Below are 26,920 nucleotides of genomic sequence, written 5' to 3' on the forward strand. Positions count from 1 at the left end.
AGAACCAGCTCTTGGTTTCATTGATTTTTGCTATTGTTTTATTCTTCTCAATTTTATTTATTTCTTCTCTGATCTTTATTATGTCCCTCCTTCTGCTGACCTTAGGCCTCATCTGTTCTTCTTTTTCCAATTTCGATAATTGTGACATTAGACCATTCATTTGGGCTTGCTCTTCCTTTTTTAAATATGCTTGGATTGCTATATACTTTCCTCTTAAGACTGCTTTTGCTGTGTCCCATAGAAGTTGGGGCTTAGTGTTGTTATTGTCATTTGTTTCCATATATTGCTGGATCCCCATTTTGATTTGGTCATTGATCCATTGATTATTTAGGAGCATGTTTGTTAAGCCTCCATGTGTTTGTGAGCCTCTTTGCTTTATTTGTACAGATTATTTCTAGTTTTATGCCTTTGTGGTCTGAAAAGTCGGTTGGTAGGATTTCAATCTTTTGGAATTTTCTGAGGCTTTTTTTGTCGCCTAGTATGTGGTCTATTCTGGAGAATGTTCCATGTGCACTTGAGAAGACTGTATATCCTATTGCTTTTGGATGTAGAGTTCTATAGATGTCTATTAGGTCCATCTGCTCTACTGTGTTGTTCAGTGCTTCCGTGTCCTTACTTATTTTCTGCCCGGTGGATCTATCTTATGGGGTGAGTGGTGTGTTGAAGTCTCCTAGAATGAATGCATTGCCGGCTATTTCCCTCTTTAGTTCTGTTAGTATTTGTTTCACATATGCTGGTGCTCCTGTGTTGGATGCATATATATTTAGAATGGTTATATCCTCTTGTTGGACTGAGCCCTTTATCATTATGTAGTGTCCTTCTTTATCTCTTGTTACTTTCTTTGTTTTGAAGTCTATTTTGTCTGATATTAATACTGCAACCCCTGCTTTCTTCTCGCTGTTGTTTGCTTGAAATATGTTTTTCCATTCCTTGACTTTTAGTCTGTTCATGTCTTTGGGTTTGAGGTGAGTTTCTTGTAAGCAGCATATAGATAGATCTTGCTTTTTTATCCATTCTGTTACTCTGTGTCTTCTGATTGGTGCATTCAGCCCATTAACATTTAGGGTGACTATTGAAAGATATGTACTTATTGCCATTGCAGGCTTTAAATTTGTGGTTACCAAAGGTTTAAGGTTAGCCTCTTTAGTATCTTACTCCCTAACTTAGCTCGCTTATTGAGCTGTTATATACACTGTCTGGAGATTCTTTTCTTCTCTCCCTTCTTATTCCTCCTCCTCGATTCTTCATATGTTGGGTGTTTTGTGCTGTGCTCTTTCTAGGAGTGCTCCCATCTAGAGCAGTCCCTGTAAGATGTTCTGTAGAGGTGGTTTGTGGGAAGCAAATTCCCTCAGCTTTTGTTTGTCTGGGAATTGTTTAATCCCACCATCATATTTGAATGATAGTCGTGCTGGATACAGTATCCTTGGTTCAAGGCCCTTCTGTTTCATTGTATTAAATACATCATGCCATTCTCTTCTGGCCTGTAGGGTTTCTTTCGAGAAGTCTGATGTTAGCCTGATAGGTTTTTCTTTATAGTTGACCTTTATCTCTCTAGCTGCCTTTAAAAGTCTTTCCTTGTCCTTGATCTTTGCCATTTTAATTATTATGTGTCTTGGTGTTGTCCTTCTTGGATCCTTTCTGTTGGGGGTTCTGTGTATTTCCGTGGTCTGTTCGATTATTTCCTCCCCCAGTTTGGGGAAGTTTTCAGCAATTATTTCTTCTAAGATACTTTCCATCTCTTTTCCTCTCTCTTCTTCTTCTGGGACCCCTATAATACGGATATTGTTCCTTTTGGATTGGTCACACAGTTCTCTTAACATTGTTTCATTCGTGGAGATCCTTTTATCTCTCTCTATGTCAGCTTCTATGCGTTCCTGTTCTCTGATTTCAATTCCATCAATGGCCTCTTGCATTCTATCCATTCTGCTTATAAACCCTTCCAGAGTTTGTTTCATTTCTGTAATCTCCTTTCTGGCATCTGTGATCTCCCTCCGGACTTGATCCCCATTTCTCTTGCGTATTTCTCTGCATCTCTGTCAGCATGTTTATGATTCTTATTTTGAATTCTTTGTCAGGAAGACTGGTTAGGTCTGTGTCCTTCTCTGGTGTTGCCTCTGTGATCTTTGTCTGCCTGTAGCTTTGCCTTTTCATGGTGATAGGAATAGTTTGCAGAGCTGGGACGAGTTGCGGCTGGAAGAACTTCCCTTCTTGTTGGTTTGTGGCCCTCCTTTCCCGGGAGAACAGCGACCTCTAGTGGCTTGTGCTGGGCAGCTGCGCGCAGACAGGATTTCTGCTTCCTGCCCTGCTGCTATGGAGTTTATCTCTGCTGTTGCTGTGGGTGTGGCCTTGCTCGGGCCTCTGCTCCAAAGTGGTGGAGTCGCGTTGGAGGGGGAGCTGCTGGGAGGCTGTTTATCTCCGTAATGGCGCCTCCCTGCTGCCTGCAGCCCAGGGGTTAGGGTGCCCAGAGATCCCGGATTCCCTACCTCTGGATTAAGTGTCCTGCCCTGCCCCTTTAAGACTTCCAAAAAGCACCTGCCAAAACAAAACAACGACCACAAAAGAAAAAAAAAAAAAAAAGGTGGCCGCTCGTTTTTCTTTATTCTCCGGCCCCAGCCTCAGGCATCTGCTCACCGGTCTTGCTGTCCTGTTTCCCTAGTATTGGGGTCCCTATCCCTTTAAGACTTCCAAAAAGCGCTCGCCGAAACAAAACAGCAAAAAAAAAAAAAAGGTCACTCGCTTTTCTGGTGTTCTCCGGCGCCAGGCCTCCAGTGCCCGCTCACTGTTCTTGCTGCCCTGTTTCCCTAGTATCCAGTGCCCCCCGTGCACGCACTGTGTCTGCGCTCTGGCCCGGATGGCTGGGGCTGTGTGTTCGGCAGTCCTGGGCTCCGTCTCCCTCCCGCTCTGCCTATTCTTCTCCCTCTGGGAGTTGGGCGGATGGGCGCTCAGCTCCCGCCAGGCTGGGGCTTTTATCTTACTCCCTTCGCGAGGTGCTGGGTTCTCTCAGGTGCGGATGTGGTCTGGATATTGTCCTGTGTCCTCTGGTCTTTATTCTAGGAAGAGTTGTCTATGTTATATTTTCATAGATATATGTGGTTTTGGGAGGAGATTTCCGCTGCTCTACTCACGCCACCATCTTCCGATCTCCGTTTTCTCTTTCCTTAACTTTCTGTCTTCCTTAGAAAAGGTGAATATAGTAGTAAGAAAGGTAGCATACCCCATGGACCAAACACCAGGACAATATAAAAGTGACCAAAATGGACTTACAATTTCTGCAAATGTGTGGAAAAACATACTTTTTCAATGCTCATTTCATTTCTCTTACTCTCACCCAAATATAAAATATTAAGGATTCTATTGTTCAACAGAGGCAAGTTACATGCATACCTTAAAACAAATTTTAATCTATGTATGTATTATTATTGCTGTGCATACATACATATATACTTTCAAACAAATCTAGGGACATCCAGAAGTCCACAATTATTACAAAGATCTTCCTGATTACAAAGTTGCTAACATCACAGAATTTGTAACCCAATTTACCAAGGTTTGTAGGACATATCGATCCATTAATTTACATATTTGGGGATGTTTTAGTGGTAATTTTAAGTATTTATTTCTTAAATGCAGTTACCAAGACTGTATATAATATAAATATTTTAAAAAGGCAATTTGACATTGCATATTGGAAATTTGAAAATGGACATTGTACTGTTATATACTAAGGCTTATGTTCTTTGAAAATATAGTGCAGTCTTTATAATGTCATTGTTATATCTTATGTTGTTTATACGTTACTTATGTATTTTTACTTTTGTTATTAAGTACACAATGTTACGTGCAATATATTAAAATCAAGAAATGTATTAAAGCTTTATTCTAAGAAATCTCATCTGGAAGGACTACCTTATGGAAAAACATAAGCCTTTTAATCTTTGATGTGGTACATTCACCATCTGGTGGTAACTCACTAGAAACCTAGTCCAGGCAGTAAAGAAAAACTCATCTAAAATGTATTTTGGCAATTACTTACAAAGAAAAATACGGGATGTGTAATGTTTTTTATTTCCTTAAAACCACTTTTATTTTTGTTATATAAAACAATAATTCTCAAAAGAAACAATAGAAAATACAAATAATAATAGAGAAGTACTGAACCTCCCATATTTTCACCACCACCCAAATATAACCACTCAACGTTTTGGGTAGATATTCTTCTAGAATGTTTCTGTGCATATATACACACACATTTCTCTAACAGAAAACATATTTGTTTTAAAATTTTTCTATTTCATAAATGTTCCTATTTATCAGCTGCTATTTGAATCGATATTCTGGGCATGGATACCAGCTGATGATCTGAGATACAAGCCACCATTGTCTGCCCAATCCGTATAATCTTAGAACCCACAAACATCTCCAGGACCCAGACAGATGATTAAGCCCCATGGCTTCTTAATCCAAGGTGACACTCTCATAGCTGAGAAAAGTTAAGTTAGACTTATCAGCTTGCTCTGCTGAATTTAGAAAGTGAGAAGCAGAAAACAGCCTTGGCCAGTTAGCAAGGGGAACAAAAGCAAAATGAATAAGCAAATAACTATTTAAAAGCCATACTGTGAGATGATGTCGTGAAGTAGAGTTGAGTCAACAAGACTCTTGCAAGTCATGTAAATGTGAAGGTGCAGAAAAGATACCGGGAGGTGGGTGGGGAGCCAGACATGTTTTATCTGATCCAATGGCCATGCTTCAAAGGGATATTGTTAGAATTCAAATCTGATTAGATCTTATTTCTCCCTAAATACTCTTTAAAGGTGGCTTTACAGGCCCTTCCTGATTTGATCCCATCCTTCCTTTCCAGTGCCACTATTAGAATGTTGGAGTCACATGTTTTGTTCCATCTGTGCAGAGCTGTCCTCTAAGATAATCACTTCTTCTAAGAAACGTCTGGTTCCTAGATTGTGACAGGTGAACCTGCCACGTGCTTCCATTCCACCATGTAACCTCCAAGACTGCAGGACCCAGTAACTAATACAGCACCTGGATCATAACAGGCTCCCAATGACTAGACAAAGCACCAAGAGAAAAGTAGACATTCCATAAATCTTCATGAGGTTACATGCAGCCAAGGAAAAAGGGAGATAGAAGAAAGGGCACCCAGATGTGCTTCCCCGGCTAATCTTTTTCAGATCCAATTTTGATGTATGTGATCCTTTCAATAACTCCAAAAAAATGCATTTGGCTCAGTCCTGTTTGTTGGGTTGCACACGATGATTAGCACAAGCATACAGAAAGGTGAGGGTAAGAAAAATAATGAACAAATGTGGTAGAGTGCAGTGATATGAGGGCAGCTCTGGGTGTGCCAGGCTGTAGCAGGCAGTCTCAGCTAAGGGAGAAGAAGCCTGATGGGCAGCAGGCATATGACTTCTGGTATGCAAGCACTCTTGCCAGAGGTGCCATAGCCCATTATGAACACATGGGGATGTGGTCTAGAGTAGATAGCTGTGGCCAGCTGGCTGGCAGGTGCCAGTTGTTTTTCTCAGCAGTGACCACCTGGGGCTCCTTGGGGCCAGAGTGACTGGGTTGGCTGACATGGGCAGTGGGTATTTACTAATTGGTTTGGAAAGTATTTCAATGTCTTAACAATTATATGGCCACAATGGTGTTTACTCACTGACTATCAGCCTGCAGGAGGGCATATTTAAATTGCTCTGGGCACTAAGCAAGAGAGAAGGAAAAGTTCCCAGATTTCCTTACTCACCTAGTGCATCTCCAATACTCTGGGGGTCTCTTAGGCCACTCATCCATACCTATAGTAAAAGAAGAAAATAGTAATGCCTTAAGAGAAATGCTATTGGGTCACAAGCCCCACAGTATCTCATATTGCCCAACTAGTTATATAGAAGGAAAGGCATTGATACCCTTTTGGGACCAGTTAGTTGAGATCAACATTGTCCTCTGGAGTCATTTCCTACACTCCTTGTTAGTAATAGTTGAATGAGGCCTTACTGCTAGGCCTCCAGTTGTATCAGCCAATTCCTTTTGCCTGGGAAGACACCTGGCACTTTGCACAGATGTTCTATGTTCTGTGCATCCTGTTCTCTACATCTTCACCAAAGCTTGTTATTGTCTCTTTTTGATTATAGCCATCTTGTTGGGTGTGAAATCGTATCTCATATGGTTTTGATTTGCTCTTCCCTGATGGCTAATCACGTTGAGTATCTTTCATATAATTATTCATCATTTATATATCTTCTTTGGAGAACTGTCTATTCAGATCCATTGCCCATTTTTCAACTGGGTCATCTTTTTATTATTGGATTGTAACAGTTTTTTACATATTCTAGATGCAAGCTCCTTGTCAAATATATTATTTGCAAAAACTTCTTCCTATTCTGTGGTTTGTCTGTAACTAGAATTCTTAGTCTAAAGTAATACAAACACTTTTGAAAAGAGTCTTGGATTATAAAATTTACCCAATTTCATTAAACTGTTATGAGTACTAGCAGCAGGACAGGACTGACTACATAATTTGCAAAGCCTAGTGCAAAATGAAAATGCAGAGCTCCGTGTTCAAAATTTTAAAAGAGCATTAAACCAAATGCAAGGGACCTTGTGGGACACAGGTTACATGCATGTGAAGCTAGGGAGATAAGGATTTGAATCTGTGATGCTTATTTGTCCTCTTTTCAGTGGGTATTTGGTAATATATTTAACCTACTGTGAAGAAAGTGAAGGTTCCTATGGCCAGGATACTCACTTCATCATGCTCGGCTTGTTTGCTACACATGTGTGGGAAATACGTTGTTATTGACTCTATATAAAGAGCTCCTCCCAGTGCAGGAGAGCAGATGCTGGAGTGGTGGTAGAATTTAGGACAGAGACTGAGATGGCTGCAGGGCCAGAGAGGCCCAGAGGCAGAGGCCGGCTTGCTGCATGCAGACTTGCTCTGAGTGGATGGGATTCTAGTGAATGACCTGCCACTGTGGGAATAAAGTTGGGTATAAACCCTTTCACCCAAAGAATGTTCTAGTGTCATTTTTTTCCAGTCTCATTGAATCCATAGTGAACTTGTCTGGGGCTGAAACCCATTGGCCAGACACCTACATTAGAAAAGTAATTTTTGATCTAAGACTTGACAATATCTTCTTAAATGTCAACTTGTTAAGACTAATTCGTTTAACTTTCCTCTCTCTGAAAATTCTTCACTGAATTCCTTTCTGGTAAATATGTCAATACTTTAGTGGTGATTAAATGTTTGCTGCTGGACATCTGGGCGCATCTGGATGCAGAGGAACATTCTTCTGAATCAACCGTGGATCCTCAGGGATGAGTTAAATTGGTTTTCTTTCATAGTAAGCTACTTTCTGAATGTAATTATGCTTTCATATGATGACATGTTATTTTTTTGTGATAACAGTAACTTTTGGTTTAGTTGGTGAAGACTCTATTTTATCTCTTAATGAGACAATTCTTATCTGTCACTCAGGAAGAATGGGAGAATCTATCTTTTCCAAGAAACTGGAAATTTCCTAATGTGAAAGAACCTCTGCTAGGTTAGGAATAAACTACATCAGTGTCCTCCTGTTATCAAGTGTATTTCATCTGTTTGATTCTCAAAGGAAAGAATACCAAGTTTACATTTTTAATTTAAAAATCTTAGAATTCCAGAAAATTTACGTCAATCCCTGGCTAGTCAAATTCCACAGGCCTCAAGCCCAGACCACTTGGGCTTTTCCTAAGACAGCCACTAGAGGGCAACCTCTTTCCTCCCAGGCAGCCCGCACCTGCTCTCTGCCCGCTCCTTTAGCCCTTGCGGCATCTCGCCTTCCGCCTTCGCCCCGGCCCCGCCGTTGACAGGCCAGGCCCCGCCCTGTCCCATCTCCCCGCCCCAGCTTATTTCCGCAGGAGCTTGTTCTCGCCCCGCCCTAACGCGGCACAATGGTAAATCTCATCACCGGTCTCTCTGGCCGCTTGGAGGACTTATCATCTATGCCCGAGACGCAGGGTGGCGCTGGGGGAGGTGCGACGAGCCGCCGAGCGTTCCGAACGCCGCGGTCTATCATCCGGGCTCGCGAGTGTTCCAGCGATGGGGCTGTGCCCGGCGTGGAGGCTCATGTCCAGGTGAGTGAGCGGGCGGGCGGCCCAGGAGAGGCTCCCGGCCTGCGTTCCCGAGGTGGAGAAGGAGCGAGGGTGGGACTGCCGGGCCTCGAAGTTCTGAGTCGCTCTTGGAGGCACAGCTCGCAGACCCTAATCCCGAAGCTCCTGTGTCTCTTACTCTTCTTTCTGCTCTTACCCCTTCTCCTCTTAACTCCTGGAACCCTTTTTGGTGCGTCACCTTCATTTTCTGCCATTTAGGCTCTTTTTCAGCCTTGACCCGGCACTACTTTCTTTCCTTTTGACCCCCATTTCTTAATTTTCTGAAAAGTTGAGTATAGTTCGGGGGGCAAGCAGCGTTTCAACTGGGAGGAATTCTGTGGCATGCTTTTGCAGTTACCGCTCGAGCTTTACTAGTTATCTCACCTGTTGCTCAGAGAGTGTGTGATGCATCAGCTCTATCGGATTCTCTGGCGCTAGTACACGTAGCCAGATTTTTAAGGCTAGTGTTGCAGACGCATGACGTGAGCAGACGCATGATGTAGCTTGGTGGAGTGTGTGTGTACACATTGTGTTTAACTTTTGAAAGTGCTACTCAGTGCAGCTTCTTAATTGGGTAGCAATTTTAGGAAGTTAGGCTGCCTCATTCTTGAAGCATACTGCCCGCCCCTATACATGATCGGGTAGCAGCTGTGACCACTTGAAGGGCCACCCATATTACTTCTTCAACAACGGAAATTTCTGGGCTCTTTAGCCTTTGAGTTTGCCTTGGTGGAAAGCAATGGGGTATTTCTTTGACTTAAAAAGAATATTACTGCTTTAGGAGAAGGTGTCTAGTTGTTTAGCATTGTATCTACAGACATGGTTCTTGAATAAAGTATTTGAATAAAAATGGAAGTCGCTGTGGGAAAGTTGGGATTCCTCTGATCAGGATCCTCACTGAACCTCAACCACTTGATGATGTAACTGGCCTGTTAGGCTACTGCTTCCACACCTATAGGCAATGAGCTATTAGTGACTGAGTCACTATATAAAGAGCTGGCCCAGTACTCTGGGTGAACGCAGAGATTCTAGTGCTCGACCTACCGCTGGGAAAACAAGCCGGGTAATAAACCCTTTCGCTCCAAAAATCTTCTACTGTCATTTCTTTGGTCACCTTGAATCCATAGTGAATTTGCCCGGGGCTGAAACCCATTGGCAAGACAGTTGCTTTCCTTCTTTTTTAAAAAATCAATGCCTTGAACTTAGTTGTCCCTGTGCCTCTAATCAGCTCATGGAGACTACATGGCAAATCTAAGAAAGTCAGTGCATGTAACCATTGCTGAAGTTGTGAGCAAATAACCAAATTATCTGAGAAACAAATTGGGAAGACATGTTTGTTAACAAAATTAACTGACTTGGGAAAGAATCTGTCATACCTGAGTTCAGATTGGCTTTATTCCACTCCACATCTCAAGGTGCAGACTGATGGGGTCAGTCCTGGATCAGTTTGCAGGCTTTGATCAGAGATTTGTTTTCCAGGCCCAGCCCTGGAATGGGTATTTCCCTAGCAAAGCAGAGACCCGAGGGCCAGTGTCATCCAGTCTACAACAGCCTAACCCAGAAATGTATTAAAGAATAGGTTTCCTATTAACAGAGTGTTTCTGAGAGGTAGTAAGGCCTCTGTACTGTGGTTGACACTGTTGGGCAGTCCCTCTGGAACTTTGGCCTCCCTTGGCTTTTCTGGCGCTGTCTTGCTTCCCACGAACACTCCATGACTTGGTAAGTTACTGTAGTACCAATACAGCCATGGAACTTATTTTGTTCCCAAATAGTGTACCTCTTTCTGAAAAATAATTCTCAGCTGTGTATGTCTAACCTTGATTTAGCCTGAGCTCCATTTCTAGTCACAAAGACCCAAATGTCTCATTTATACCTCTGTAAATTTGCACTTAAGTGGGTCGTTTACCTGTACTTTCAATTTCTTGGCACTATCATTGTTCTAGATTCCTAAAATGATCTAAGTTCTTCCACACTTCCAATCCTTCTCTTCTTGTTTGACATCTGAACCATCCTCTCAAAATTTACCACCTGTTCATTTTACAGAAACTCGATTGGTGGATTTACCTCTTCCCAGTTTGGATAGGTTCTGCACATGGCTGACAGTTAAATGTTGCCAAAGTTTACTTCAATGCCTGCCATTCCTCTGTTCAGAAGCTCTTAGAGGTGTCCTTCTACCTATGGAATAAAAAACTTCACTGCTTGGGTTTCAAAGATTTGGCCCCAGTTTACTTCATGAATTCAACAGTACCTCTTGCTGTGTTCTAGCTTCTGGGTGGTACTGTCCTAGGCATTTCTGTTATCTTGTAGCCAGCCTGGACTCCTGGCTGTTCTGTTTCTTATGTAAAGCCCTTGAAGTCCCAAAGGAGAGCAGACAAGAAACAAATATTTAAGCAAGAGTAATGCCTAATTACCATTTCTTATAAGAGTCTTAAAGGAAAAGTGTAATTATGAGGATTCTGAAAGGAAGAGGGATCAGGGAGCCTCTTCAAAGTTAAAGTTGATCCTTAACAGTACTCAGCCCCTTCTCCGTCTGCTCTGTACACTGTGGTACTGCATTGCTGTGGTTCTTGTTTCTCGGACTGCGTCTTTTTCTTTGGTTTCTGAAGGCTCAGTATTTGCTTCTCTGCTTTTTCTATGCTAGGAGTCACAAATCCAAATGCACAGGCAAAGAAGGAATGAAGCATTGAGTGGCGCTGGCTCGATGGCAGCAGTGGGGAACTGGAGTGCCCTGTCTAATGGAGACAGCGTCTCAGCCCCAGGCATTGTTACTATTGTAAAATGTACACCCAGGTTTTTTTTCCTGGAAAAGTTGGAAAAGTGCATTGTTAGGTGAAATCTCTTAATTTTTCAATGTTTGTAACTTTAAAACACTGCTGACAAAACAAAACACATTCGTAGACCTGGGTGGCCTTCAGGCCACTGGTTTTTCTCATCATTCTTCATAGAGAGCTGAGAGGTTTTTATGCCTTACTGATTATCTCTGCGTGTGACTTCCTGACGTGTCTTTAGTCATCATTTCAGTCAGCAAGTCATTTTTCTTTCAAACTCCAGGGTCTCTTCTCCATTTGCAGTTGAATATTCCTACTTGTGTCAGTACAAACACAAGAAGTTAAAAATGGAATTCATATTTCATTCTACAAACCATCTAGTTTCCTTCCCAGCCCTTTTTCAGTACTTGTATTTTCTTAGCTATCCTTGCTTGAAATCTTGGAGTCATTCTGACAAAATTCTTTTGTTTTCCATTGAGCGTTTACTTCACAATGACTTAATAAATCATTCCTTTCTGTTTCCATAACTGCTGTTCTTCAGTTAATGCCTAAATTATTTGGCCTTGGATTTAATTTTCTGCTCTATTCACATTCTGCCTTGCCTACTTCTGATGTATAATAATCTTCTTTAAGCATTATTTTCAATATGTCATAAACATTTTCATGAAAAGCTGTTTAATTTTATAAGCCCATGTGTGCTTTATTGGACATATACAAAAATATCCTAGGTAAGCTTCTCATCCTTCTAAGATAGTTGTTTTTAGCTTCAAATAACAATCACCTGGAGAGTTTGTTAAAACACAGATTTCTGGGTCTCAGCCGTTTCTGATTCAGTCTGTCTGTGGTGGGGCCAGTAATGTGCATTTCTAACAGGTTCCCAGGAACCACACTTTGAGAACCACATCCCCAAGCAGCCAAGTTGACCATCAGATGAAGGAAATAAGCCTGATAGAGTGAATTAGTGAATTAGCAGCAGCTGAAATGTGCACGTGCTCTTCACCAAATGACAGTTTGGGAACTAATAGGAAGGAAAGATGACCATAAATTCAGTATTCTTTAGAGACTCTGAATATTCAAATACATTTTTTGAGATGTAAAAGTTAATATCAGATCTTAAATAGCAGCTGAATATAAGTTGGACAAATAAAACTAATATGATCATATAGAATCTGGCTTCTTGTTTTATAGTAATTGGTCCAGAGATTTTTGTGACCTATAAATGCCATGCACAGTGCTTTGCACATGCATTTAATAGGTTTACATCAACTTTTTTTGAGAAAAATTAAATTCTCACAAATAAAACCGGGACTTGAAGCTACTACGTCTGTGTTTCTGGTCATTCTTTGTGCTTAAACTGCCACATAAGACTTGCTAATTTGGCAGCATTATTTTTGACCTTGAACTGGCATTGGGCTACTGGCCACATTAAGAAACTCAAGGTTATTTTGAATCTTGGGTCTAAAGAATTCAGTGTTTAGATTTTTGGTATTTCAATTTTTTCTATTTGGAAAAAATTTTAGAAATGGTGGTTCAGATTTTAAAAGTATATGAAATCCCTGTTTGGAAAGCACCCTTAAATAAGCCAGGATGTGTCACTCCTGTTTAATTTTTATAAAATAGATTTTTAAATTTATTATGAATTTTATAAAACTATTATAAATCTAAATTTATAAAAATTTAATTTTTATAAAATAGATTTTTAAAAATAGTTATGCCTGTGACCCACCTCTGGAGTTTGGTTTAATTGGTCTTGCATGTCATCTGGGCTTTGAAATGTTCACAGGAGTCCCCCTGTTCTAATGTGCAGACAGGTAAAACTGGGAAAAGAATATTTTACTTGTTATCAAAATTCAAAGTATGCTAGTCCAGGAATATAAAGTGTGACTGATTTAAACAAATTAATGTAGTATTAAATTTGAATATAATATAAAAGTAAAAATACACATTCTGAACAGTAAGGTGGATTACAAATATTTTTACAAATTCATCTAAAATGTGATTACGAGTGGTAACATTGGTCATATTTGCTCTTTTTTCATGCCTCAGTTAAACTATTGCCTTTCAAATCTCAAAATATACTTGAAAAAGTTAATAAACTGGCACTTTATCAGGTCTGTCAGACAGCATAGGTATATACACATGTGCACAGTCATCAAGCTGCTGCTGTTACTGATTCCAGCTTTAACCTCTCTCCATACATCTTAAATATCAATTCTTGTTTAGTGTGCATCCCAGTATATTCTGACAACAATCTTTTTATGTGCATTATATTCTAAGTTTCTCAAAGGCAAGAGTAGTGTCTTTTGGGGAACTTTATAAAAGCCCCAAAGCATAAAGTTATGGTTTGATGAATTCTCACAAACTGAACCTACCCATCTCACTGGCACCTGGGTCAAGAAACAAGACCGAACTAGCAACCTGGAAACTCCTTGGGCCCTTTCCAGTCACTTCCCTCCCCCATGTTGCTTTTACTTTCTTATTTAACTATAACATGTAAAAGACTTAAGTGTTTTATTCTGAAGTCTATAGCTCAGTAAACTTTTGCATATTGTTAAACAGTCCTCAAACCACCATCTGGATAGAGACAATTTCCAGCCTTCTATGTTTCCTCATGCCCTCTCCTGGCTTCCCCAACCTCCACCATTCTGTTATTGCTGATCATTTTTGCAAATCGGTGTCTTCAGCTTTGAATTCCTAGCCCAACAACCACTTTTAAACAACAGTTTAGAAGTGTGTTGTGTTTGTTTTGTAGCTTGCTTGCTTTCCAAGTTCTGTCCTAAGTATTACACATTTTAAATATTTTTATTGGCTGTGTAATGGTTTTATAACAGTTTATAAAATATTACCAGAGGTGGCCTGACCAAGGGAGGAGGAGTGAGCCCCCGGGCCTGTGGTGTGTGGGGAAGCTGCTGCCTGCCCCCTTCACGTCCCTCCTCCTCTCCCTCCTCTCCCCCAGGCTGAAGAGACTGAACAGCACGAAGCCTTTGGACATATTGACAAAGTACAAAATGAAACAGTCTTGATGAATGAGCCGAGTAGATTATGGAAGTAGAATAGAAATACAAATGCCAATGAGCACTTTTTTCAGAAGAGGTCAACACAGTGATTGCCCAAATCCCAAGTTTTGTGGTGACGATGTTTGCCGACCATCCACAAGTGTCTGTACTGCTTGGGGAGGGGGATGAAGTGGTGCTGTGTATATTTGACAAGAGTGGAAGAGATAGAATTTGAAGATACTGTATCAGGTTGCAGAATAGTTTTTTGTTTTGATGAAACCCTTACTATGAAAATGAAGTTCTCTCCAAAGCATTTCATCTGAATAGAGTGGTTGCTCTAGTTCACTAGTTCATAGTTCACTGAAATTAAGAGGAAATCTGAAAAAGATTTGACAAAACATTCAATTCAAAACTAGACAAAAGCTGGCAGGGAAAGAGCCTGAGGAACCAGAGACCTTTACCCAGTTCAGTGAGCCTTGTGATGTAGGAGAGGTCCTCGAGGATGATGGTTGGCCAAATCCTTTACAGCACGACTTGGTTCTTAACATGGACAATGAAGAAGGGAAAGAAGATGAAGGTGAGAGAGAGGGAGAGGACGGAGCCGATGGACCTTCTGATGGATTAGTACTAATGCAGCACAGATGGATTCTGACTTTTAAAGTGTTCTCCAGTCCCTGGGAGCAAGTTGCAGTCTTTTTTTCCCCTCCCCTGGTGCATAGTCACCCTGTCTTTTGAGGTCTCATTTCTTTCCTTTATTCCCTCGTTTTCAACTGATTTTGGGCATACCTTGAGCAGAGTACAATGGGAAAAGAATTTCTAACTCTTTCTGTTCCAAGTTCATTTTTATTCCTTCCTGTCTGAACAAAAACTTTATGGAATTAATGACACCATGCTCTGTGGGGAAAAAGATGAACCTTCGGCTTCCTTTGCTTTGTGGAAGCTGGAGGGTGTTAGGCCTCTGTGTGGTAGGACATAACAGAATTCCAGCATTTTTCTCCTTTCTCTGTATATTGGGCTCCAAGATTACCCTGTCTCCATGTGACTGTGCACAGTGAGCATTTACCAACCTGTTTCTGTCAACGTTCTCTTGTTTAAAAAAGAAGAAAAAAATAGTTCTATAAAAGGTCAGCAAAGGGTGGGCTTGAGATGTTTGGGTGGGTTAGTGGCATTTTGACAGTATGGCTTCTCCTTTGACATGTTTAACTTTGGTGCCTAAAGGCCATTCTTGTAAATTAAGATGATACTTTCAGAAAGAAATTCTCTCCTAGTGATGACTGGAGCCCTGCCACTTGGTGGGTGAATGAGCAGAACCTGCAGGGGCTTATTTGGATTTGACAATTTTTCCTGTGGTTTTGTTTCTGTGGATTTTTAAATTTTCTTTTTGTTTCGCTGGAAAGATGATCAGTTTTAAATGTTAAAATTGTACAAGTTGCTTTGTTAAAACTAAATGTGTACAAGAAAATTCCTGTATTGTTACTGACTTTGTAACAGTTTTCCCCTTCTGTAAATAGTTGTGAACACCTTTATAATCAAACTTTATATTGTATCTTTGAGATTTTTTAAATACAAGTTCTTGTGGAATTTACTAGGTCTAAGGGTATGATCATTTTATAAGTTATGGATCTGTATTTCCAGATTGCTTACTAGAAAGGCAGTATCAATTTATATATCTTAGAGCAATGTCTGAGAATGCCTGTTGCATCTTTATCAAACTTTTTTTAAGTAATATATTTTATTTATTTATTTATTTTTATTAAGGTATTATTGATATACACTCTTATGAAGGTTTCACATGAAAAAACAATGTGGTTACTACTTTCACCCCTGTTATCGTGTCCCCCTCAAACCCCATTGCAGTCACTGCCCATCAGTGTAGTAAGATGCCACAGTCACTATTTGCCTTCTCTATGCTACACTGTCTTCCCCCTGATCCCCCCACACCATGTGTGCCAATCATAATACCCCTCAGTCCCCTTCTCCCTCCCTCCCCACTCGTCCTCTGACACCCCTCCCCTTTGGTAATTGCTAGTCCCTTCTTGGAGTCTGTGAGTCTGTTGCTGTTTTGTTCCCTCAGTTTTGCTTCATTGTTATACTCCACAAATGAGGGAAATCATTTGGTACTTGTTCTCTGCCTGGCTTATTTCACTGAGCATAATATCCTCCAGCTCCATCCATGTTGTTGCAAATTGCAGAATTTGTTTCTTTCTTATGGCTGAGTAGTATTCCATTGTATATATGTACCACATCTTTTTTAGCCATTCATCTACGGATGGACATTTAGGTTGCTTCCATATTTTAGCTATTGTACATAGTACTGCAATAAACAGGGGTGCATATGTCTTTTTGAATCTGAGAAATTATATTCTCTGGGTAAATTCCTAGGAATGGTGTTCCCGGGTCAAATGGTATTTCTATTTTTAGTTTTTTGAGGAACCTCCATATTGCATTCCACCGTGGTTGAATTAGCTTACATTCCCCCCAGCAGTGTAGAAGGGTTCCCCTTTCTCCACATGCTGGCCAGCATGTGTTGTTCTTAGACTTTTTGATACTGGCCATGCTAACTGGTGTGAGGTGATATCTCATTGTGGTTTTTATTTGTGTTTCCCTGATAATTAGTGATGTGGAGCATCTTTTCATGTGCCTGTAGGCCATCTGAATTTCTTCTTTGGAGAAGTGTCTGTTCAGACCCTCTGACCATTTTTTAATCAGGTATTTGCTTTTTGAGTGTTGGGGCATGTGAGTTCTTTATATATTTTGAATGTTAACCCCTTGTCAGATATTTCGTTTACAAATATATTCTCCCATACCATAGGATGCCTTTTTGTTCTGTTGATGGTGTCCTTTGCTGTACAGAAACTTTTTAGTTTGATGTAGTCCCATGTGTTCATTTTTGCTTTTGTTTCCCTTGCTCTATGAGATGCATTCAGAAAAAAGTTGCTTATATCGATATTCAGGAGCCAATTTTGCCTATGTTATCTTCTAAGAGTTTTATGGTTTCATCAGTTACATTCAGGTCTTTGATCCATTTTGAGTTTACCTTTGTGTATGGGAATAGACAATAATCCAGTTTCATTCTCTTGCATGTAGCTGCCCAGTTTTGCCCACACCAGTTGTTGAAGAGGCTGTCATTTCCCCATTGTATGTCCAAGGCTCCTTTATCGTATATTAATTGGCCATATATACATGGGTTTATATCTGAGCTATCTAGTCTGTTCCATTGGTCTATGGGTCTGTTCTTGTGCCAGTACCAAATTATCTTGATTACTGTGGCTTTGTAGTAGAGTTTGAAGTTGGGGAGTGTAATCCCCTGCTTTATTCTTCCTTTTCAGGATTGTTTTGGCTATTTGGGGTCTTTTGTGGTTCCACATGAATCTTAGAATTATTTTCTCTAGTTTGTTGAAGAATGCTGTTGGTATTTTTATAGGAATTGCATTTAATTTTATAGATTGCTTTAGGCCAGATGGCCATTTTGACAATATTAACTCTTCCTATCCATGAGCACAGGATGTATTTTCATTTATTGGTATCTTCTTTAATTTCTTTCATGAGTGTCTTATAGTTTTCAGTGTATAGGTCTTTCACCTCCTTGGTTAGGTTTATTCCTAGGTATTTTATTCTTTCTGATGCAATTGTGAATGGAATTGTTTTCCTGATTTCTCTTTCTGCTAGTTCATTGTTAGTGTATAGGAAAACAACAGATTTCTGTGTATTAATTTTGTATCCAGCAACTTTGCTGAATTCAGATATTAGATCTAGTAGTTTTGGAGTGGATTCTTTAGGGTTTTTTTATATACAATATCATGTCATCTGCAAACAGGGACAGTTTAGCTTCTTCTTTACTAATATGGATGCCTTTTATTTCTTTGTGTTGTCTGATTGCCATGGCGAGGACCTCCAGAACTATGTTTAATAAAAGTTGAGAGAGTGGGCATCCTTGTCTTGTTCCCGATCTTAAAAGAAAGGCTTTCAGCTTCTCGCTGTTAAGTATGATGTTGGCTGTGGGTTTGTCATATATGGCCTTTATTATGTTGAGGTACTTGTTCTCTATGCCCATTTTGTTGAGAGTTTTTATCATGAATGGGTGTTAAATTTTGTCAAATGCTTTTTCGGCATCTGTGGAGATAATCATGTGGTTTTTGTCCTTCTTTTTGTTGATGTGGTGGATGATGTTGATGGATTTTCGAATGTTGTACCATCCTTGCATCCCTGGGATGAATCCTACTTGATTATGATGGATGATCTTTTTGATGTATTTTTGAATTTGGTTTGCTAATATTTTGTTGAGTACTTTTGCATCTATGTTCATCAGGGATATTGGTCTGTAATTTTCTTATTTTGTGGTGTCTTTGCCTGGTTTTGGTGTTAGGGTGATGCTGACCTCATAGAATGAGTTTGGAAGTATTCCTTCTTCTACTTTTTTGGAAACTCTAAGGAGAATGGGTATTAGATCTCCACTAAATGTTTAATGAAATTCAGTGGTGAAGCCATCTGCTCCAGGGGTTTTGTTCTAAGGTAGGTTTTTGATTACCAGTTCAATTTTTTTGCTGGTAATTGATCTGTTCAGATTTTCTGTTTCTTTCTGGGTTGGTCTTGAAAGGCTGTATTTTTCCAGAAAGTTGTCCATTTCTTCTAGGTTATTCAGTTTGTTAGCATATAATTTTTCATAGTGTTCTCTAATAAATCTGTATTTCTGTGGTGTTCATAGTGATTTTTCCTTTCTCATTTCTGATTCTGTTTATGTGTGTAGACTCTCTTTTTTCCTTGAGAAGTCTGGCTTAGGGTTAACTATTTTGTTTATTTTCTCGAAGAACCAGCTCCTACTTTCTTTGATTCTTTCTGTTGTTTTATTCTTCTCGATTTTATTTATTTCTGCTCTAATCTTTATTATGTCCCTCCTTCTACTGGCTTTGGGCCTCATTTGTTGTTCTTTTTCTACTTTCATTAAATGTGTGTTTAGGCTGCTCATATGGGATTGTTCTTTTTTCCTGAGGTACTCCTGTCTAGCAATATACTTCCCTCTTAACATCACTTCCGCTTCGTTCCACAGATTTGGCATTGAATTATTGTTGTCATTTGTCTCCATATATTGCTTCATCTCTGTTTTTATGTAGTCATTGATCCTTTGGTTATTTAGGAGCATGTATTTAAGCCTCCATGTGTTTGTAAGCGTTTTCATTTTCCTTGTGTAATTTATGTCTAGTCTCATACCCTTGTGGTCTGGATGCCGGTTGGTACAATTTCAATCTATTTTAATTTACTGAGGCTCTTTTTGTGGCCTAGTATATGATCTATTCTTGAAAATGTTCCATGTGCACTTGAGAAGCATGTGTATCCTCTTTCTTTTGGTTGGAGAGTTCTGTAGATGTCTATTAGGTCCATCTGTTCTACTGTGTTGTTCAATGCCTCTGTCTTCTTTACTTATTTTCTGTCTGGTTGATGTGTCCTTTGGAGTGAGTGGAGTGTTGAAGTCTCCTATGAGTCTTCAAATGAATGCATTGCATTCTATTTCCTCCGTTAATTCTGTTAGTATTTCTTTCACATATGTAGGTGCTCCTGTGTTGGGTGCATAGATATTTATAATGGTTATATCCTCTTGTTGGATTGACCCCTTTATCATTATGTAATGTCCTTCTTTGTCTCTCTTTTTTTTTTTTTAATATGGAACGCTTCACGAATTTGCGTGTCATCCTTGCGGAGGGGCCATGCTAATCTTCTCTGTATCGTTCCAATTTTAGTATATGTGCTGCCGAAGCAAGCACCTTCTTTGTCTCTTATGACTTTCTTTGTTTTAAAGTCTATTTTGTCTGATACAAGATCTGTAACATGGGCTTTTTTCTCCCTGTTAGTTGCATGAAATATCTTTTTCCATCCCTTCACTTTTAGTCTGTGTGTGTCTTTGAGTTTGAAGTGAGTCTTTCGTAGGCAGCATATAGTTGGGTCTTGTTTTTTATCCATTCAGTGACTCAATGTCTTTTGATTGGTGCATTCAGACCATTTACATTTAGGGTGATTATCATTAGATATCTACTTATTGCCATTGCAGGCTTTAGATTTGTGGTTACCAAAGGTTCAAGGGTAACTTCCTTACTATCTAAGAGTCTAACTTAACTTAGTATGCTATTACAAACACAATCTAAAGGTTCTTTTTTCCCCTTCATGCTTCCCCCCCCCCTTCATTCTTTATGTATTAGGAATCATATTCTCTACTCTTTGTCTATCCCTTTTTATTACCTCTGGTGACAACTACCTAACCTTAGGAATACTTCCATCTATAGCAGTCCCTCCAGAATACACTGCAGAGATGGTTTGTGGGAGCTAAATTCTCTTAGCTTTTGCTTATTTGGAAATTGTTTAATCCCTCCTTCAAATTTAAATGATAATCTTGCCAGATAAAGTATTCTTGGTTTGAGGCCCTTCTGCTTTATTGCAGTAAATATATCATGCCACTCCCTTCTGGCCTGTAAGTTTCTGCTGAGACGTCTGATATTAGCCTGATGGGCTTTCCTTTGTATGTGATTTTATTTCTCTCTCTGGCTGCTTTTAATAGTCTGTCCTTATCCTTGATCTTTGCCATTTTAATTATTATATGTCTTGGTGTTGTCTTCTTTGGGTCCTTTGTGTTGGGAGATCTGTGCACCTTCATGGCCTGAGAGACTATCTCCTTCCCCAGATTGGGGAAGTTTTTAGCAATTACCTCCTCAAAGACACTTTCTATCCCTTTTTCTCTCCTTCTTCTGGTACCCCTATAATACGAATATTTTCCATTTGGGTTTGTCACACAGTTCTCTCAGTATTCTTTCATTCCCAGATAACCTTTTTCCTCTCTGTGCTTCAGCTTCTTTGTATTCCTCTTCCCTAGTTTCTGTTTCATTTATCATCTCCTCCGCCATATCCAACCTGCTTTTAATACCCTCCATTGTGCTCTTCAATGATTGGATCTCCGTCCTAAATTCATTCCTGAGTTCTTGAATATTTTTCTGTACCCCCATGAGCATGTTTATGGTTTTTATTTTGAAATCTCTTTCAGAAGGATTTATTAATTCACTCTCACTTGGTCCTTTCTCTGGTTTTGAGATTTTGCTTTGAACCAGGTTCCTTTGACGTTTCATATTTGTATGTGGCACCCTCAAGTGTCCAAAAGCTCTACTCTGTGGAGCTTCTCAGCCCCTGGAGCAATATCGGGGGTTGCAGGGGAGTGGTACTGGTGTCTGGGCGGAGGAAAGAGTTGTTTCCTGCTTCCTGGCTGCTATGCCTGTCTGCACTGCCAGAACCAGTGGGTGGAACATACCAGTGTAAGCCTCTGTGCTTTGTGTTTGTAGCTGCCATAGGCAGGGCTGTTCTCTGGGTGGTCTGATGCCAGTGCAGGGTCTGCCGGTTTGTGAGCCAGGTGCAGGCTACCCAGGAGGAAGACACATCAGGCTGTGTATCACAGTGGGGGGCCTTGGAGCTACGTAGTCAGCCAGGGGGATGGAGCGCCTGAAGATCAAGAAAGTTCCCAACCTGCTGGGCAGAGTGCACCTGGACAATTTTGTCTACCTGTCCTTCCTTCTGAGCAGTAAGCTCTGTGCAATCCTTGCCCCGTTAGCAGCCCTCACTGTTAGGAAGTGTCTCAGACTGCCCATCCAGAGCAGCTGATATGAATTCCTGTTTTCCACAAGCAGCTGGAATCTCTGTCTCTCTAGTATTCTGTCTGTCTAAGCTTTCCAACCCCAGTACTCACCAGAGCATCATGTAATGTAGGTTCGTGCTCCCAGACAGATGCCCAGGGCTAGGTGTTCAGCGGTCCCAAGCCTTCCACTTCCTCCCTGCTCTGTTTCTCTTTCTCCAGCCAGTGAGCTGGTGTGGGGGAAGGGTTTGGCTCCTGCCAGATTGCGGCTTTAGTACGTTGCCCTGTTCTGTGAAGTCTGCTCTTTTCTCCAGGTGAATGAAGTCTGGTGCAGCCTTCTTTCCTGTTGCTCTTTCAAGATTAGTTATATTAATTATATTTTCTTATTATATGTGGTTTTAGGAGAAGGTCTCTGTGTCACCTCTCACCATTTAATCCAATCCCCTAGATTGTATTTTTTTAAGAGGTATTTTAGGTTTACAGAAAAATTGAACAGAAAAGTTTCACAACTGTATGGCATGTCTCTACCATCAGACATGGAGGTTGATTTCACTGCCCTAATACATCCCTGTGCTCCACCTAATCTTTCCTCTCCACCTCCCCCAAACCCCTGGTAACCACTGATCTTTTTATTCTCACCATAGTGTTATATTTTTCAGAATGTCCTATACTGGAATCAAATAGTATATAGCCTTTGCAGATTGACTTCTTTTGCTCAGAAGTATGTATTTAAAGTTCCTGTATGTCTTTTCATGGAGTGATAGCTGATTTCTTTTTATCACAGAGTGATACTCCATTGTATAGATATAGCACAGTTTATCTATTTACCTATTAAAGGACCTTTTGTTTACTTCCACGTTTTGGCTATTATGAATAAAGCTACCATAAACATTCACGTGCCAGTTTTTTTGTGAATGTAAGTTTTCATCTCATTTGGGTAAATAGCCAGGAGTGCAATTGCTGGATCATATGGTAAGAGTATATTTAGTTTTGTAAGAAACTGCCAAACTTTATTCCAAAGTACCATTTTGTAAGTGTGAGTTAAAACTTTTTTTTTACTTTTTGTTCTAGTACCTTTTAGAAGAGACTAAAGCAAAAAGAATGTAGTATTTTTACACTGAGACATGATTACCCATATTACTGTGTTCATTGTATTCTACATTTCTTTCAGGTTTAATTCATCCAAAAGGACTAATCTCATATTGCAACATTTGGTAAGTTTGGACTTCATTTTGCTGGCAGTATGATGTGTAACTTAAAATGTCATTGTTAGGGAAGTACAGAAATTCTGGAAGATTTTGTTGACCTTGGTATGCATGGTTCCCAATTTTATAGTGTCAAGACTTGACACACATCATGTGTAGGAGGTGGCATAAGGTATGGGTAAGAGCATGGATCTTCAAGTCAGAATGCCTGGGTCTGAATAATGGGTCCACAACTCACTCTTGGGCAGATTAGGTCTCTTACAGCATGCTTTTGTCATATATAAAATGGGAGTAATAGTATCCACCTTAGAGTGTTTATGAATACTAATTTATTTAAAAATCTGGCATAGTGCTTGGCATATAATATTTCATACTTGTTAGCTACTATTGGACTTCGAAATAGTAACTTCTAAAGGGGTTACATCTAACCCCTTTCAAAGCTTAGATGCCCTTAGTTTTTTTAGATCACAAGGAAGGAAAAATTGGAGCCAGTGGAGCCAGAGCCCTTTTTATTTCATGGTGGAGTGGTAGAAATACTCCACTGAGGGCAGTATTGTAGGCAGAGTTATGAGAAGAGGACAGGACTGATTTGTGATGGTAGTGTGACATTCCCTGTGCCCCTTCAAAAATACTGGATGGAGGCCTGAACCTCAAAGGATGCCAAGCTTCTGCATTTCTGAGATGGCCCCAGTGAGGGGGCCTCTGGGCTGGTTGTAACATATTTTTAGTACAAAAATATTCATAGATTTTTTTCTTTCTCCATAATGTTCTATTTTAAACTCTTACATAGTATTCAGATTAACATGCAAAAGTTCACTTCTCCCACATACTTTTGACCTGGACATGGAGAAAACTTTTCTCTTTCAGAAAGTGTGTAGTTCATTTTGGTATTAAAGTGTACTGGTTGGACTGCAGGAAATATATTGCACATATCATTTTCATGACAACAATCGTGTTCTTATTCTGTATGTTCCAATAATCTAGAGTCATTATCAACCAATTTATAATGTCTGCCTTTTGAACAGACATGCATTAAGTGCTTGCTTTGTGTATACAAAGAACTTACCTAAGCACTTTGAGATACTATTATGAAAAAGACAATTTCTGATCTTAAGAAATGAATAGTTTAATGAAAGAGAAAAGAATAGCTTACTGCAAGAGTAGGATAGCCTAATGTTGACTTTGTAACCAATGAAGACTTACTAGAGGAAAACTGTTTATTTGATCTGGGCCTTGCAGCATGATTTAGGGCTTCAACACGTAGAGATGGGAAGTAGTGGAAGTTCATATGGTAACACTAGGAGCTAGTTCTATTATCTGCATTTTAAAATGCAGAAATTGAGGCTCTGAAAGTAGCTTGCCCAAAGGAATACTGTAGTGAGTGGCAAAACTAATGTTTGAGTCCATCTGACTCTAAATCTATTTTCCCTCTGTTACACAATATGCTTATTCTGGGCGGCAAGAACTGTGAGACGGGAGAATAGAGGTTGCATTTAGGGCTTTCTGAGCATCATTATAAGGAGTGCTATGCAATGGTGTACCCAGAGAGTTTACCTGGAATCTGAGCTGGAGAGAACTGATAGGCCATGCTAAGTGACTTAGATGTGTTTGAAGTTGATGAGGAGTCACTGACTGTTTTTGCATGGTAGTAACAAGAGTACAATTGTGCTTTAGCAAAATTTCTCTGATGGCAGTGTATCTGAGTATCTGAAGGATATACCATCAGGCAAAATTCTGGAAATATTCCAAAGAGGAAAGTTATAATAATGCTGTACGGCTAGGATAATGGGAATAGGAAATTATGGATAGATATGAGAGTCATTTTAGAAATTGATTTTTTGGTACTTGATAACTGCATCAAGTGGTTGGCAGAGAGGGAGGAGAATGGGTGGGAATCAGAGATAACACACCATTTGGAGCTTGGTTGACTGAGAAAATGGTGATGCCTTTGCCTGGTGGGGAACACAGGAGACACAGGTTTGTTGGAGAGAGCTTTGTTGGTAAATTGATGTTTAACAAGTTGAGTTTGGGGTACTGTGTAATCGTAGTAGGCATTGGAAATAAGGGCCTGGGCCTCTGTGGAGTAAAGATACAGATGCAAGTTTAGGCCAGCTGTTTAAGAGTAATAACTGAGGAAGGAAAATACATGACATCACAAAAAGTGAGAGAAGAGAGCACAACTCAGAGCAATTTGAGAGACTCAGCTATTGCTATGGGGAGGTATTTACTGACCCAGTCTGAAATCAGTAGAAGGATGGAGTGAAGCTTGAGTAATCAGCATTTATTAGTTCTTTTTGATGGTAAGGATTGTACTAGTCTTGTGGTTTGATGTCACATTCATGTTACAATATGCATTCTTCAGTATTGACTGGGAATTGATGAAACCTTAGAAGTGGGAAGGTTAAGAGACTGGATAAAGAGGAAAGTCAGTAAGACAAGTCAAAAGAAATCATGTTCTGCCAAAGGTAGGATATTTCCCTGGGTATGCCTTCGAGTTACAACCCTGTTCAATGGCAGCGGCTGTTACATATAGTGAAAGGTGTATGCTTAAGATTGGAATTTGGGTATGCACATGCACAGGTCATCCCAGGCTTGTGTTACAGCAGGAATGCATCAGTAGAATGAGGGGTTGTTCATTCAACTTACTAAACATTTTTGGGTTACCTGCTGTGTACTAGGCACTGGATCTTCCTCAAAGGAAAGGTTTCTTTTTCACAATGTTTATGAAGGCTATAAAATGCTTTCCAAAATATACCAGCAAAATACAATCCCAAGAGATATTCCATAAAAAATAAAAGTTCTTTAATCAAGTAGGAAATATGCTGCTCATTGTATTTTAAAAGTTTATGCTGTGTATCTGTATATTAAAGACTAATTTAAAGACTAAACAGTCTTAAAGGAATGAAACTTGTTTCTGTTGATTTAAATTTTTCCCAAACTGATTTGACCATGGGCCATTTTCTCCTTCCACATAGCAGCAATAAATATTGTTTCACACACTTGGGAAATGTTGCTACCATGGATTTTGCAGAAGAGTTCCATGTTCCAGCAGTGTAGATATTCTAAGTTGAGTGTTTCAGGAATTTTATTTTGTCAGACTTCATGCATTCAGCTCAGCACAGAGCAGTATGTTGATGCTGTCTGTGAATTTTAGGAAGTTTCCTTCACATTTTTCCTTTGGATGGAAATAATGGGTCACCCAGGCATTACAGGAGTGGAAACGTTTCTGTGGAGTGGGTTAAATTGTGTGGAACTTTATAGTTTGATGAATATGATTGAGAGAGTCAGTTTAGGAAGTGTAATGGTTAGAGCCTTGGCTCTGGGATGAGATAAACCTAGGTTTGAATCCTGGACCCCTAAGCTGTGTGATACCAGGTAAGTGATCTAACTTCTCTGGACCTTGGTTTCCTTATCTGTGGAAGGGAGCTGCTCACATGTATGTTTTGAAGATTAAATGAAATGTTTTTATGTCAACTACTTAGTGTGGTGCCTACAGAAAAGTTCAAGTAGTAAGTTAAAAGAAGAAACAACTTTTTCTAACTGCTTAAGAAAATATTTGAAAATTTAAGTAATGTGATGTACAATACAGATTTAAGCAAGTCTTAATTTCCACCTTAAATCTCTTTTCCTCTGTTAGAATGTAATTTGAAACATTTCTTCTTTCCCTTCTTTGTCCTCTCACCAATTCTGTCCTCCCCCACCACCACTTTGGGATGTATGAGAAGTTCATTTCTGGCTCTAGTCTCTATATTCTTTCCTAACATGATAATTTTCTCTACACAGAAACCATTTCTAGGTTTTAGTTAGAAATTTGTGATATTTTTTAGAAAAGAGATTTAATTTTTTTCTGCAGAATTAACATATATGTAAATGATGCTAATGCTGGAGACTTCATCTTTTTCCTCTTCTGCCCTTTGCATGATTGATTTTGATTAATGAACCAGTAGTTATTTTCCTGTTTTCAGGAGGCCATAAATTTTTTAGGTAGAAAAAATATCCTTCATTCATTCATTTACATCGTTCTAGTGGTTTTAACAGAAGATTCTGTAGTATTTTTTGCTTAAAGTCTGACCCTCTATAAATGTCCAGCAGAAATACCTGGCCTTAAGTGCTCAAAGATCCATGTTTAAAGATATTCCTGCATCATTGTAATAGCAAAAATGTTATCAGTAAGGCTCCCTTCCAGTCAACAGCAGGCTACTAGTAATT

General features: G+C 39.7%; 1 protein-coding gene, 1 non-coding gene and 1 pseudogene across 5 annotated transcripts in view; 2 read left to right on the plus strand and 1 right to left on the minus strand.

Moving 5' to 3' along the window:
• Window positions 1-7,923: 7,923 nt before the first annotated feature.
• Window positions 7,924-26,920, plus strand: part of HIBCH (3-hydroxyisobutyryl-CoA hydrolase) — a 182,094-nt gene continuing 163,097 nt past the window's right edge. For 3 of the 4 annotated variants that reach the window (XM_057503775.1, XM_057503774.1, XM_057503778.1), the window contains exon 1: window positions 7,924-8,121. In XM_057503775.1, coding sequence (XP_057359758.1) covers window positions 7,939-8,121 — 183 coding nt within the window. In that variant the 5' untranslated portion in view covers window positions 7,924-7,938. Of the gene's footprint in view, window positions 8,122-22,677; window positions 22,721-26,920 lie in introns of all 4 variants that reach the window. The other variant, XM_057503776.1, reaches the window with a different exon arrangement.
• Window positions 10,838-19,526, plus strand: LOC118909782 (protein SET-like; annotated as a pseudogene).
• On the minus strand, window positions 19,553-19,659 carry LOC118909783 (U6 spliceosomal RNA). The gene has a single exon (XR_005023743.1). It is a non-coding gene; the product is annotated as a U6 spliceosomal RNA (small nuclear RNA).

The sequence above is a fragment of the Manis pentadactyla genome, chromosome 6 (genome assembly GCF_030020395.1).
Source record: "Manis pentadactyla isolate mManPen7 chromosome 6, mManPen7.hap1, whole genome shotgun sequence".
Lineage (NCBI taxonomy): Eukaryota > Metazoa > Chordata > Mammalia > Pholidota > Manidae > Manis > Manis pentadactyla.